The 13,947-nt window shown below is 36.9% G+C and overlaps 1 protein-coding gene across 25 annotated transcripts in view; it reads right to left on the reverse strand.

Annotated features, from left to right (window-relative positions):
• Shot (dystonin-like protein short stop) overlaps positions 1 to 13,947 on the reverse strand; it is a 109,494-nt gene that overhangs the window by 39,326 nt on the left and 56,221 nt on the right. For 21 of the 25 annotated variants that reach the window (XM_072900355.1, XM_072900354.1, XM_072900357.1 and 18 more), the window contains 8 exons: positions 11,615 to 11,894; positions 10,405 to 10,855; positions 9,988 to 10,245; positions 8,991 to 9,564; positions 8,098 to 8,568; positions 6,809 to 8,014; positions 6,638 to 6,721; positions 4,667 to 4,888 (listed from right to left, as the gene is read on the reverse strand). In XM_072900355.1, the coding sequence (XP_072756456.1) occupies positions 4,667 to 4,888; positions 6,638 to 6,721; positions 6,809 to 8,014; positions 8,098 to 8,568; positions 8,991 to 9,564; positions 9,988 to 10,245; positions 10,405 to 10,855; positions 11,615 to 11,894 (3,546 nt within the window). The remainder of the gene's footprint in view (positions 1 to 4,666; positions 4,889 to 6,637; positions 6,722 to 6,808; positions 8,015 to 8,097; positions 8,569 to 8,990; positions 9,565 to 9,987; positions 10,246 to 10,404; positions 10,856 to 11,614; positions 11,895 to 13,947) is intronic. The other 4 variants (XM_072900364.1, XM_072900363.1, XM_072900365.1 and 1 more) reach the window with 1 other exon arrangement.

The following is a 13,947-nucleotide window of genomic DNA, read 5'->3' on the forward strand; positions in this document are numbered from 1 at the left end:
CCTTTAATTACCTAGTTCCAAACGCGAGACATCGTGCACCAAACACATAATTTCTAACGTGATACCTCGACCTAGACATTCATGCAATCAGCTTATGTCATCGCGAATATGAGACGGTTGGTGTCTTTATCATTGTTTCACACGTGAGCCCAAGATATGAGAGAACACGTGCGGCCTGATCATAAAGTGGAAAATAACCCGAGACGCTTGAAATAAAAAAAAAAAAAAAAAAAAAATAAGTTAGAATCAAAATATCATTTTGCAAAACTCTTATTTCTATTTCTATGTACATAAATTTTAACATAAATGAGAAATATTATGCAATGCAAATACCATCAAAATGTTTAATATAAATTTCGTTCGAAAACCAACTTTAAATTTAAAAAAACCATAGGTGTGATAAATGTAAATAAATTAAAAGATTAACATAAAATTAACATAAAAATTGTGTGCTTGAATAAATTAGTGACTTATTGCTTTATTTATATTTTTATGTAAAATGCCAAATTTATCGTCAAAATAATATTTCCATCTCTATAATAATTTCTAATCGCATTAATTTTTACGACATACAAACAAATCAATTTATTTCGATAATGTAAATCTAAAATTACCGACAAAAAGTTGATAACGTAACTCGTGAAGCAACTCGTGATTGATTTCCTATATCATAAATCCATCAATAGATTATAACTGATTAATGTGATTGCTGACCTTTAGCCGATAGTATCGATTGTCTTTAATTGGTTGCACGATTATACTTGTGTTTCAAATTTGTATTGTATAATTTACATATCTTAAAAAGTAATCGAGAAGTCATTCAACTCGCCTTCGTAATATATACAACATATGTATTTCGAGCGTTGCGTTTCACTGTCAAACACATTTTCGTCGCTGTTAAATTATGACACACGAATGCTGTAGCTTCACGAATGTAATGAACGTATGCTGCTCTTTTAAAAACATCGGTTTATATTGTATTATTATAATAAATAAAGGTATCAAATAAAGAAAAATAATGTTTGTCATTTTAATTTTAGAATGTCAATTAAAATTTTAAAATTGTCAAGCAACTGACAAAGATTAAAGGATTTTTCGATGAAGATAAAATATCAAAAGAAGAGACCCATAAAAATGAAATACGAAGAAAAAAATAAATGCCGCGTATAATCTAGAAAACCTTCGTCCAAATATACCGGCCCGTATTTGTGGATCACCCTGTGCACGTGTTAAAATAAGAATCCGCTATTTAGACGCGCGCGAGTCTCTAAAGACACAAGCTCTCCCGGGAAAATAACAATGCAATTGGTCGGTACAATGTCCGTCACATCTGCGAATGCATCTGTATTTCTACACTTAAATAATATTTCATCGCGAAAATATCGATTGTCGAAAAATCATATCACCGATAAAAGACTTACGGCAATACCTTGCCAGATCGACGTAATCAAACGCGTCGCGTAGCGATAAGAATGTAATGATAACTCAAACATCAGCGAAAAGTCTTGTAAATGTCATACGTATTTCTGCGAATTAATCCTAAGCTTCTTGCTTCTATTTAAATTAAGAAGCGTAAAAAGAAGTCATTTATTTCAATTTTTTAAATATACCGTGAATATGTAAAGATGTTGATAATTCCACGGTTTATACTTATATAAGCATGTACGTACATATATGCGTATATTCGTATTTGATAAAATCTAAATACGAATATACACGTTGGCAATAAAGTAGTATGAGTCTGAATGTGAATGTCGATGATAAAGTTAATCAATATTCGTAATAACAATAATCATCGGCCGTGAAATATTTATAAAACGTTATTAGATATACCCAAAGTATCGTAAAGAGTGACACATTCAACGTTCATAAAAAGAAGTCCTCAAGAATCATTATTGCAATCTCACGATATAAGAATTTTGCCGCAGAATTTCGCAAGATTACGCACTCGCGCAAATTGACATTCGTTTGCCATCTTAAAGAAACATATCTGAAAATGCAAGATTAATTTTGAAAAATTTCGAAATAAACCAGTCAAGTTTTAAATATTTCTTTTTTTCCTCAAGAGAAGACAAAGAACGTTACGAGTAATTTTAACATATGTTAACTTACAACTCCAAACCCGCGTCATTTTACGTGATAATTAAAAAAACTTTCAACACGTTAAATAATAACACTAAAAAAAAAAACAGATAAAACAGACTCGTAAAAGATTGATTTCCTATGGTCTTTATTTGCCACGAGCACTATTATTGGACTCGGATGTACAACTCGATTGACACTTTAATCATTCCATAACACGCTCTTTCATTCTCTTCAATAAATTTGGTAAAAGAATCTCTTTTGTCAATTTTTATCACTCGATCACGTGGAATCATCTCCATCACCAATTTCGCCGACGAATCCTCGGATCTACCGATATCCGAGTTATAATAAACGATATGTCATCCCTTCGTACCTTTCGCACGATCATGATCGCTCACATCGAAGTGACGTTTCTATTTATCTAATACTACAACGACGACGACGACGACGACGACAACGACGACGAGTTTAATCGGCCGGCGAGCATGCTCGACGTAGACGGTCAGCCGTGCGACCGCCGGTCCCTCACTACGGCGGCTTCCTCGGTGACGCTACTCTCGGACGAGACGCGAGACGCCGCCCCCAGTGGCGCATTCAAGCGTAGGCGCAACTGGCGGCGTGTTCAGGGCGCTTTGCACGGTTCAGGATTTTGGCGAATTACGCGTTCAAAACATTGGCCTTGGCCAATTTAATCATCTGCAATTTAAATGGCCCTCATCGAGCGTGTTACGCAATTGCCTACGTCTTTATTCTCAAGAGGGAGAAAGAGGGAGAAAGAGAGAGAACTTGTTTCAAAATTTCAATAATTGTTGACATAAGCTAGCTTATTGGATGTTTTCGCACGTATTTCAAGAACATGTCAAACAACTAAGATGAAAAATCATAATATTCTCAACCGATTTTGACACCAGATATGCGAAATTTATCGTGTTTTTACGCCACGATGATATTAATTTTCTCTAATAATTCAAATCGAGAGTTTTAATTAACAGAGAATGAAATATAATTACATTAAAGCCAAGCCAAGCCAATGAAAAGATTATCTTCGCTTTCTAAGATTCGTGGCAAAGTTAATTAAAATGTATGCCTGATAGACATATACATTTTTTCCATTTTTTTTTTTTTAATTAAAATTAATAGGTAAATGAAACACATAGTAGGGGCCTCAATAGATACAAACGCGCCGCCACTGCTCTTCTGCCGTCCTGTCTTTGCGCCGGCCGGTCCTATCGATCCCGACACGAGACCGACACGAGCGGGAAAGACGAAAAGCAATAAAGTTAATCGAATGAAAGTCGGTCGTCTGTCATAAGTGCTGTTTCCCGTTCAGTCACGACGAAAGTAGCCTCGAGATATCAGCGTGACAAGCGTGAACGCGATAACGCACGGACTGGATGACAAACCGATGACGATTATAAAAAAAAAAAAAAAAAAAAAAAAAAAAAAAAAAAGAAAGGGAAAAAAATAGGAAAAAAATAGGAAAAAAAAGCCTCCTTTCGGCACTTTCCTTCATACGCGATTTCCTAACGATTCGCAAGGTCTGCCGCGTATTACCATCGAGAAAAATAGTCGCTATTTCTGATGCCCTCGTCATTCGGAATATAATTATACCCGCGGGAGATATGTGGGCATACGGGTTTTCATCATGAGAGCGCTCGTTCATATGTCTTGCTTGCCTCATCTCCGCTCATTAATTTCAATCTTATGTCACTCGCGGTTCGTCCAAGTCGAAAAGTTTCGACCGAGTTACTTCGTCAAAGTATTTCTCTTTGTTTTCAATATTAAAAGGAAATATACATATATATTCCTGAATTTTTTTTCATTTGATTTTCGCAACCAGTATTTTGAAGAATGATAATTATTAAGAGCACCCTTTTATTTAAGTATATACCTCAAGCTAATTATTTTTTTAATATATTTAATATAATTTTTTAAACTATATATTAGAAAAATAAATATATTTTTCAAGTTTCGACACAAACTTTTCTCTTTCGATAAATGACATCTATAATTACAAGAATCAAAATGCAAAATCTGAACAACTTTGGCATTAATTAATCCTCAATACGATCGCGTGATTAGAAACAGTTCTGATTCGTGATCATGCGATGAGCCGTTCGCCAAATATTGAAGTGTTGCGATTGAAAGTTTAATAGCGGATCCATTTTGTGGGTTCTCGATGTTTGCTCATCAACAAGGCAAATTGTAGACCTTGTCGAGATTTGGTTCCCGACCGATTAAATCCGTTCACGTTTCAACACGAGCCGCACACTCATACACGCATAGCGCTAAAGGTTAAACCTAATCTAAAATATTCGCCACTTTGTCTACAATTTTAAATTGCCTTTCGATTGCTCAATCCACAGGGACAGAAAAAACACACGACGCCAGATTATGGGACATTCTTTCAAAGATCAATTCTGATGACATCACATATGACAGTGTTCTTTCTTAAAAGAATGTTATTTATTATTAAATAGTTTACGCTTTCCTTCACTCACAAGGCCACCGAAACTATGCCATACAACATCCTGCCAGAGATGATTTAATCACGGTCAAAATAATAAAATGTATGACTCACCTGTAAGGAAATGTCTTCAGGATATAGTTGCGCCAACTGCTTAATCCGTTCCTCGAGCAGGTTCACGAGGGTCGTGTATCTCCGATTCAGCGTATCTAGATCGCGAGCAACATTATCGACCGTAATAACGGAATCTCTTCGCGGCCTCTTCACCGACGCGTCCAACGACGGGCAGATATCTTCCAATTGTTCTTTGAACGCTCGGAGCCTTTGTCCGTAGATCTAGGGGTTTCCGGTTAGTCCGTTATGGTTAGTGAAATTAGATCGCTGTGTGTGTGGGTGCCAATTACCGTTAGCCTCCGAAAGCGACAGCGAGAGATGAAGAGGCGTTGAAACTGCCACGCGAATCATTATCGCGGTCTTTGACATAATTTTTGACAAACCCAATGTGGTTCCAATAAATAGGTGCATAATAATGTGATAGCTTCTGCCAGTTACTCGAGGATACGTTAAGTTTTAAATACGCTTTAAACAATTTCGGGGACTATGTTGTAATCGCGCGTAGGAAAAGCGCTTAATTAAATTATCGCGCTTCAATTAATATTAATAAAAACAACACAAGGGATACACCTAAAATGCGTGCCGAAATATATAATCGTGAACACTCGTTATACCTATTTTCGCAAACTATATATTAATCAATCAGGCTCTATTTTGCGCATGCTATGTATGCTATGAATAAGGTTGGCTGGTGAAGTGAATATAAAAACCATGGTAGATTCCGGTTTTTGGATTTTATCCAATGGAATAAACTGGCAAGAACTATAAAAAACTAATACATGTAAAATAAATGCTAAATATATTTATGTAACTTTATGCAACAAGATATTTTTCTTTTGATTAATAAATCATACTGTAATTATTATAGTACAAAAAACAAAACTAATAAATTAATAAAGTTTTTTAATTCAAATTAATATGTAAAATACATTTTTAAACTAAAATCTTTAGAGATATAAATGTTATTGAATTTTATATTAATTTTTCATTTCATAAAAAAATGTATTATAATAATAGTAATGAAATTAAAAATTTTTATCGTTATAAATCTGATTCACCTTTCGATATCTTTTGACAAAAAACTATCTCTCGATTTATGAATATCGATAAAAGATTTTCTTATTTTAACATTTTAGAAAAGATCAGGTTTTGCTGGTTTTTTCCGGAAAATACCGGTTTTTACCATTGGTATGGATTTTATATATATATATATATATATATAAATGTGGAATATAGCCAACCCTGGTTATTATCTATAAGTCCAAAGTTCTTGGGAAAAATGTCAATCATATTATAAAGCATTTAAGCGATATATGCGCGTCTAGGATTTATAAAAAAAATTGGCACTAAATCTCTGCTAAACACGAGGTCGTGCAGCTCATTCAACCGTGCTTCTGATGTAATTGAGTTAACGAGGTTTTCGTTAAAGTTAAAAAGGAGAGAAAGTCCAGTAGTGTTATAAATGCGCGCTGCTTTAGATTATATCGTCCCGTGTTACATAAGTGAGTACATTTACTTAAGGAATGACAGTTAAAAGACGGTTTGTGCCGTTTAATGGCACAGAATCCGAATACAAATAGAAAAAGTCTACCATAAGTAGAAAAGTAATGTGACACCGCCGACGTGAAGGCGCCGAAAAAACAGCAGCAGATTCGACTGTAAATGTAAAGGAACGTTCATTTTTATATACAGCAGATGCAGCGCGTCTCAGTGCGTCTTGCAACCTGCTCGCTCGATATCCCAACCGCTAAAGAAAAGCGGCCGCTCCGACGAGTGCTAAATGTGAAGAGGTACGTCGCGCACATATATTCTGAAAATCTCGAAACCCGTAAAAATAGTGGTTGTGATGAGACCTGTATGTATGTAAGACACACGCAGAACTCCATTCATGCAAGCATTCACACCGTAAGCTAAGGCTACCTATAAGGCTTACTAGCACCAAATTATACATCACGATCCACTTGTTATTACCTTTCCTTCACGAATCAGTCTGCCGCCCGTCATGTTCACCGCCTCGATTGCCGGTGCACGATCCAATACTTGGCTCAGCAGATTCTACACTCATTTAAAAAAATTCATGATTTCACAATCTCATTGATAACACAAGAGAGAAAATAATACATCGTCCAAGTCTAACATTACCTTCGTGTTCTCCAGCTCGAGCTTTCCGTACGACTCGTCGACAAAGTCCACCTCGTTCTGGTACGAGTTTTGATATTGTTGTGCCAATCCGTAAGCAGTCTCTGCGCTTCGTAGTCTGTCGACTAGCTGTCCGCAGACGTTCGTCCATCGTGCGTTTAATTTGTTAACCTCTGCGTCCAATCTGTCCATGTCGCCATGTGGACCGCGATGATTTGGTCTCGATTTCTCCACGAGACGTCTGGCATTATGCGCATCTTCGTTCAATTGATCCACCAACACTTGCTGATGCGAGATAGCGTTCTGCAGAACCATAAGATCCTCCAATACGCTTTGAAGACCCTTGATGTCAGAAGGTAATTCGCCAAAAGAGGCTAATTTGATCTCAAAGTCCGAGATAGCTGCCGTATTTTCGTCGAGGCTGGATAACACTATCTCAATGCATTTCAAACGTTCGATATACAAGTTATGTAGATTCCATAGGTGTTTCCACTTGGTCGTGATGTTATCGAGCTTGTTCCTCATCGCCGGTGTCTTCAAGGTAATTCCGCGGAACGTCTGTTGTATCTCTTCCACGTCTGGCGCTAGACGTTGCAGGTTCTGTTCATAATCCTTGTGCTGCAGCACAAGATATTCCAGACTGTCGAGATCTCGAGGTAAAGGCGCGGCTATGCGTGAATTCAATATTCTCTCAGCCTCGTCGAGTGCCTGTTGGAGCGAAGACGCTTGTTCGTTGAAAATACGTCCGGCGTTCTTCGATTCTTCTTCGGCTCTGGCACGTTTCTCAAAATCGTCGAAAAGTCGATTAACATCCGCCATTTCCCGTTTCAATCTCCTCAGTTGCGGATCTGCTGGATCTCCTTCGGAAAGCAACTTATTCGCGTCTTCGTTCAACGCATTTCTGATAACGGTACGTTGATCTTGTCCCATTGCCAAAAACTGTGGCAGATCCCAACCCTTGACCACCTTGATAGTCGCGAATATCATGTTTTGTCTTAGTCTCAATTCTTTTCGTTGCCAGAGAGCAACACTTCTGTCATATTGTCTTCTCAATCTTTCTGCGGCATCCAAAGCTTCTTTATCAGGTGGTTGTAACGCGAAGCAAACTCCTGGTACAGGAGATTCCACACCTTGCGTGTTTTTGACACGCCACTTAACTCTGCCAGAATTATCGTACAACGTGCATTGCTCTCCTTTCTCGATGGACATCTAGAAAAATATATAAAAAAAAAAGGTAATATATTCAAAGTGCCATTTCTCCGAATTAAGAAACACTTTTAAGTAATACTCACATTGACTTGTTTGTAGTTACAGATACAAGTGACCTGTAACGGTCGCACGACTGGTTGCTTACGTTGCTTCATGGGAACAACGTCCTTTGCTCTTTCCACAAGTCTCTGCACGTGAGCGTGGCAATTATTAAGTTCCTCGCGTAACTCTTGCATACCCTTCAAGAGCCGTTCTCCCTCATCCAGCGAGAAATCAGATTGCGAGTAAATGGTATTCAACGTTTCGTCATGTTTGGAGATTAACTGCTCAGTCTGCTGAATGTCTTTAAAGAATTGTTGGTTTTGTGCGGCGTGTCTCAAATGCACCTCGAGACACAGTGTGAGTTGTAACAGCCAGGCCCATTGAGTTTGCATCGCGGACATGTAGGCTTCGATAGTTTTTGCCGCGGGATGATGTTGAAGAATTAGTGCCTCACCGCGATCTTGCACTGCCGAAAATTGTATTTCCCGCTTCTCCAAATCGCTCATCAATGACTGTAAGCAAACAAAAAGTATATTTCCGATTCACAAATGTATGTTTAAAATTTTTAAGTATAATTTATATAAAAAATTGTGAGCCACAACCGAATAATTTTAATAAATTTATAATTAAAAATTAAAGAAACTATAATGTCTGACATAATTAAATGCCAGATTAAAAGTTAAAAAGTATAAGTGCATATTTTTCAATATTCTTTACCTCTATGCCCGATCCATACGTTTGCTTTAGAAAGAAGAAAGTCTCCAATTTATTAATTCAATTTAACCAAACGAGAAATACTGTTAGAGAAGATGATGTAAATTCAACGACATTATGCGTAGTATTACATTATATCTAGATCTTACAAAAAGCTTTACAAATATTGCAAAACTGCATTTTTATCATTTCTTTAAAAAAAAATTGTTCTACAACTAACCTCGTAATATTGCTCAATACTCTGTACGTTAAGGTTCTTGTCACTCCAATCGCGCGTGACTTCGGTTTCCTCCTTAGCATTCAACCAAACCAGCTCGCCAGTCGCCGATTGTATGAAATCATGCAAAGTGTCCAAATCGGAGAGTCTTTTATTCGATATGGCAAGAAGCTCGGCGTAAAGTTTCTGCAGAGTGCTGAGATGCTGGCTGTACAACGTGAGCTCTTCGCCGTGGAAGTTGTTCTTGGCCTGTACACACTTGTCAACCTTGGCCTGGAACTGATCGATGTTCTTGTGCTCTCTCTGATGTACGTCCAATTCATTTTGCACGCTCGGCAGATCCGATCCGTAATCCGCCTCTTGTAGATGCTTCAGTTTGCTCTTACACCAATCTATGCAATCGTGTAACGCGCGGAAATGAGGATTGGTATCGACCAATCGTGTCTCGTGGACAGTAGTGCGATGTTTTGTGACCACGCGCTCCTCGACGGGGAAGGACACTACGGAAAGCGGTTGTACTAAACGCCTATGCAAGAGTGATCGTAATACGACCCATCTTTGATGCAGTTTCTGCACTCTAAAAAAACAAGTAAATATACGTTTGTCAGTGATAAGTCTTATATTCATAATAATTCATATCATTTTATCTACATATTACTTGACATTGTTTTAGTAGTAGGTATACATTATTAACTATATTAAAAATAATATAAAAACTTTATCAAGAAAATATTTACGAAAATAATACGAGATAATTTGAAAATCGCGATAGAATTGGATTTTCGAAAGCTGTTGTGGAAAGCGCGTTAATAGTTCTCATTAGCAATAGCATTCATTAGCAAAGATAATGAGAGTAGGAACAACATAATTATAGAGTTGAGTACATGCGGCGCACGTTACGTGCGGATGATGGATTTTAATTGCATATTAATATTTTAGAGTTTAAATCTTTTATAATTTGTGATAACATACATGTGCAATAAACAGAACAATGCCTTACCTTTTGTGAAGCTCGGGTGCCTGACTGTATCTACCCTCCGTAAGAGTGTGCACATCGGTAAATATATTCTGTATCTGAGTTTCCGTGTTGCGTATGTCTTGTTCCAACAAGTCCACCGCGTGCTTTGCTTCCAAAGGATGAAGGCGATCGAGCTTGCGAGCCTCGTCCTCCACGCGTCGCTCGAGCTCTTCCAGCCTGTTGTCGGTCGTTTTCATCTCGCGATGCACTTTCTCCGCGAGTCGTTGCAGACGCTCAAGTCTGTCGATCAATAGGCATAATTTTAAGTATATAATATATATTTACGTTTAATTATAATAATTGTACTATTTGATTATATTATTCATCGCATTAATTGTGATATTATTTGACAATTGTATTATTATGTATTTAGATTATAATAATTGTACACATGCATACCGTTTAATTTCGTCGATGATAGACTGTTCGCGTTCCTGATGTAGCATCATCAGGCGACTCCAATTCTTGTCTATGACGTCAATATGCAATTCCGGTTCCATGTCCACTTCACCCACCGCCTCGAAATACTTTTGCAGGTCTCTGAAGATGTACGTCAATCTCTGTTTGTCCCTGTATCGCGGTGGTACCTCTTCGTTCTTGAACTTGGTACTGTCCGCCGCTAGTTTCTTCATTTCGATCAAAGTAGGCGGGAAGGATCGCTCCTGCATAAGAGCCATCTTTTCACGAATCCATAGATGAAGCGAACTCGCGAGCTCGCGATATTCCGCGGATCGTCTTTGCGCCTCGGCATCGTACAATGGGTGAATAGCCGGCGGCTCCGGGAACACGTCGTAGAGCGAAGAGATGTACGTTATCAAGGACTTCTCGTCCGGTTCAGGGGTATCGACATCTGCGCATGTACAAAGGTTTGCATTACATATGAAAAACGAACTCTTGACGACGATTTGATCAATTCTGTCTGATCGATTTTTTTTTAAATCATTGTTAAATTTTTAGATTTATTTTTTTTTCTTAGTCTCACATCTTAAAAACAAAAAGTAATTTTGTTATCAGCGCCGAGATAAATTATTTATCGATATATTTAAAAGAGCATTAAAGAACGATAGAATTTTCGAGAGAGATCTAGTTAAACCTATCCGTAGTAAACTATATCAAATTGTAGATATACTATCTATCTGTGGATTCCGTTTCGCTTTTCCCTGCAACCTGACCAATGTCAGATATATATCTACGAGACCAAGTATAGAAAGCAACAATTACGACGACCGCCGATGGCGCGACGTTACGGTATACGAACTGAGACCGGAAGCGATTCTGGTCAGATACCGTGACCAGAAAGAACGTGCACCGCCACCACGTTCCATCCGTGCAGGAACTACACCTCACGTATGCATACATAAACGCAGAGAAGATACAACAGGTAGAGTTGTACATCGTGAAAGACCTCTTTGTAAGATGAAACCGCAAACAGTCCATAATATGATACGGAGAAATGAAAACGAGCCTATTCCGGTCCTCTTTTTCTCTTTAATTTTCGCTTTAAATTTCCTGAATCAGCTGAATGACGCACAACAATTCACGATCGTAGAGCTCATTAACTGACCCCGCAACTGATAAATCTCGAGATTTACGGTTAATCGGTCATTACCTTCTGGATCGAGAAGCCTCGTAACGCCGTACTCGCGCTCGGCGACGTAGAAGACCCGATCGAGCCGTTCGCGCGGCTGGGACGAACGTGCGTTTCTCCAATCGACGAGATCTGGCCGATTCCGATGGAGAAGAGCACTGAAGGCCAAACCGTCCCGCCAGGAACCGGTGAAGTCGGTCACCCGGACGCCGGGATATCGAGCGGTCGATCGTCGGGCCCATCTCAGGAGAGCCTCGCGCGCTGTCACGTTCGGTTCCTGACCAACCACTATATCGGATATCTAGAAATAGAAAAAGACATGGAATATAAAATATCAGTTTCTTTTTTTTTTTTTTCCACATAATATAATTAATATAATAATGTATTAAATTATTAAGTTTATTACGTGTATATAATAATTTCTTAAAAATAATGTTTTTTATCGATATGTTAATTCGCCTTTCAATGTATTATTTTGTGTATTTTATTTTTGCAATAAGTAAAAAAGAAATGAATAAAATATAAGTACGCTGCAACATTCATTTGGGAATTAAAATAAAAGTTTTTTTTTTCTTTTTTAATAGTAATCTTTACAAATCTTTGATGAATATAATATATTCGATAAACGTTTACTATTGCAAAAGCTATATATTGATTTTCATTTGAAATTGTCAAGCATGAAATCACGTTATGTAATTGCTATACACGTATACGTAATCTCCCGCAGTTACAATTTCGAGTTTGACATTAATAGAAACTGAACTCTGCAACCTTTCAAGAACTATTGACATTTTGCTAGGCGGCCAGCGTCGAGAAAACGTTGGTCACGACTTTAATCGCACAATTTTAAAATGTTGGTAATTAAATTTTAATTTTATATATATTTTAGAATTATTATGATAATATATATATAAAAATTCATGAATATATGTATGCAGATGTAGATAAAAATAATTCCAAAAAGATGAATGTGATTTTATGTATTGAGAAGATAATGCAGTTTCTCACGTCTTACTTTAACTTTAGGAGTTATCTTATCTTACATATATACATATATACTACATGTATATGTCTATTCCCCATATATATCTCCTTCCTGTAAGTTACATACTTACTCATCGATTATCAGAAATTACGTATTATTATTACCTAAGTCATATCTCTCATTACGTTCACTGAACCAACACTATTGTCTTCTATTTTAATGTATATAAAAGTAGCAACCGATGAAAACATTTATATGCATATAATATTCTCTTTGACAAAAAAATAAGATTAAATTATTAAAAACAAGTATTGTTTTAATAACAGTGTAACAAAATTATTTCCGTTTTCTCGAAATGTAAAACAAAAAGGAACAAAATAAGCTTTCTTCCTTTATCTTGTCATGTTTCTCATGTTTTTCATATTTTATTTCGGGATGATCTTAGCTCAATAATAATATAGGCTTGATAACTCTGTCAGTATCTAAGAAATAAATAAATTATTCAACTAGAATGCACGTAATAATATTTAAAAATCTGATAAAAATGTAGAAGAGGAAAGAATGTATATGTATATTTACACTCCTCTCTTTCTCATAAAAGCTTTTAGAGATGATGATAAAATTATGAATTAATCTATATCGCATTCCTCTCTCAAATATTTCTCAGAAATTTCTCCTACTTCGAGCTCTTTTATTAGTTATTTAACGATGAAAGAGCACTTGACCGCCTGGCTGACTACCAAACTCGCTCAAGTAGTAAAATAATAGAGACAAATATCGTTGGCAATAGACTTGACATTGGCACCGACTGGCTGAAATTAAGATCACGTCCATTTAGGACCGTTACTGCCATTGGCATTGATAAAGACTGGCGTTAATATTCGGATCATCGCGGTTTCTCGCGTTTGCGCGTGCGAGATATGCGTTATTCGGATGAGCATCGTGCCATCCATCTGTTTCCCCAACCTACGCAATTCGCAGCAACAGGTTGCAGAAGGATGCCAGCGCGAATTATTCGATCGTCGCGGTAATTTCATTTATTATAGGATGTCTACTCCAATCTTGTGAAAAAAATTCCCTGATCTTCCAGGTATTGGTTTTTGCAAAATTTTAGATAAAAACATCGTTTTTTATGCAACTTTGTAAAATAAGTTTTTTTTTTATTGTACGTGTTTTTCACTCATACGAAGGAAAGACACACAGCCTCGTAAGTTTCAAGTGTTGGATTTGTAAATGTACTGAAAAAAATTGAATAACTTTTGTAAGATAAATATTTTTTTTATCACTAAAAATTACAATAAAGAATATGTACTGTATATTCAATATTTTGCTAAAACTAAATATATAAATAGAGACAGATATATATATA

The sequence above is a fragment of the Anoplolepis gracilipes genome, chromosome 10 (genome assembly GCF_047496725.1).
Source record: "Anoplolepis gracilipes chromosome 10, ASM4749672v1, whole genome shotgun sequence".
NCBI classification, from domain to species: domain Eukaryota; kingdom Metazoa; phylum Arthropoda; class Insecta; order Hymenoptera; family Formicidae; genus Anoplolepis; species Anoplolepis gracilipes.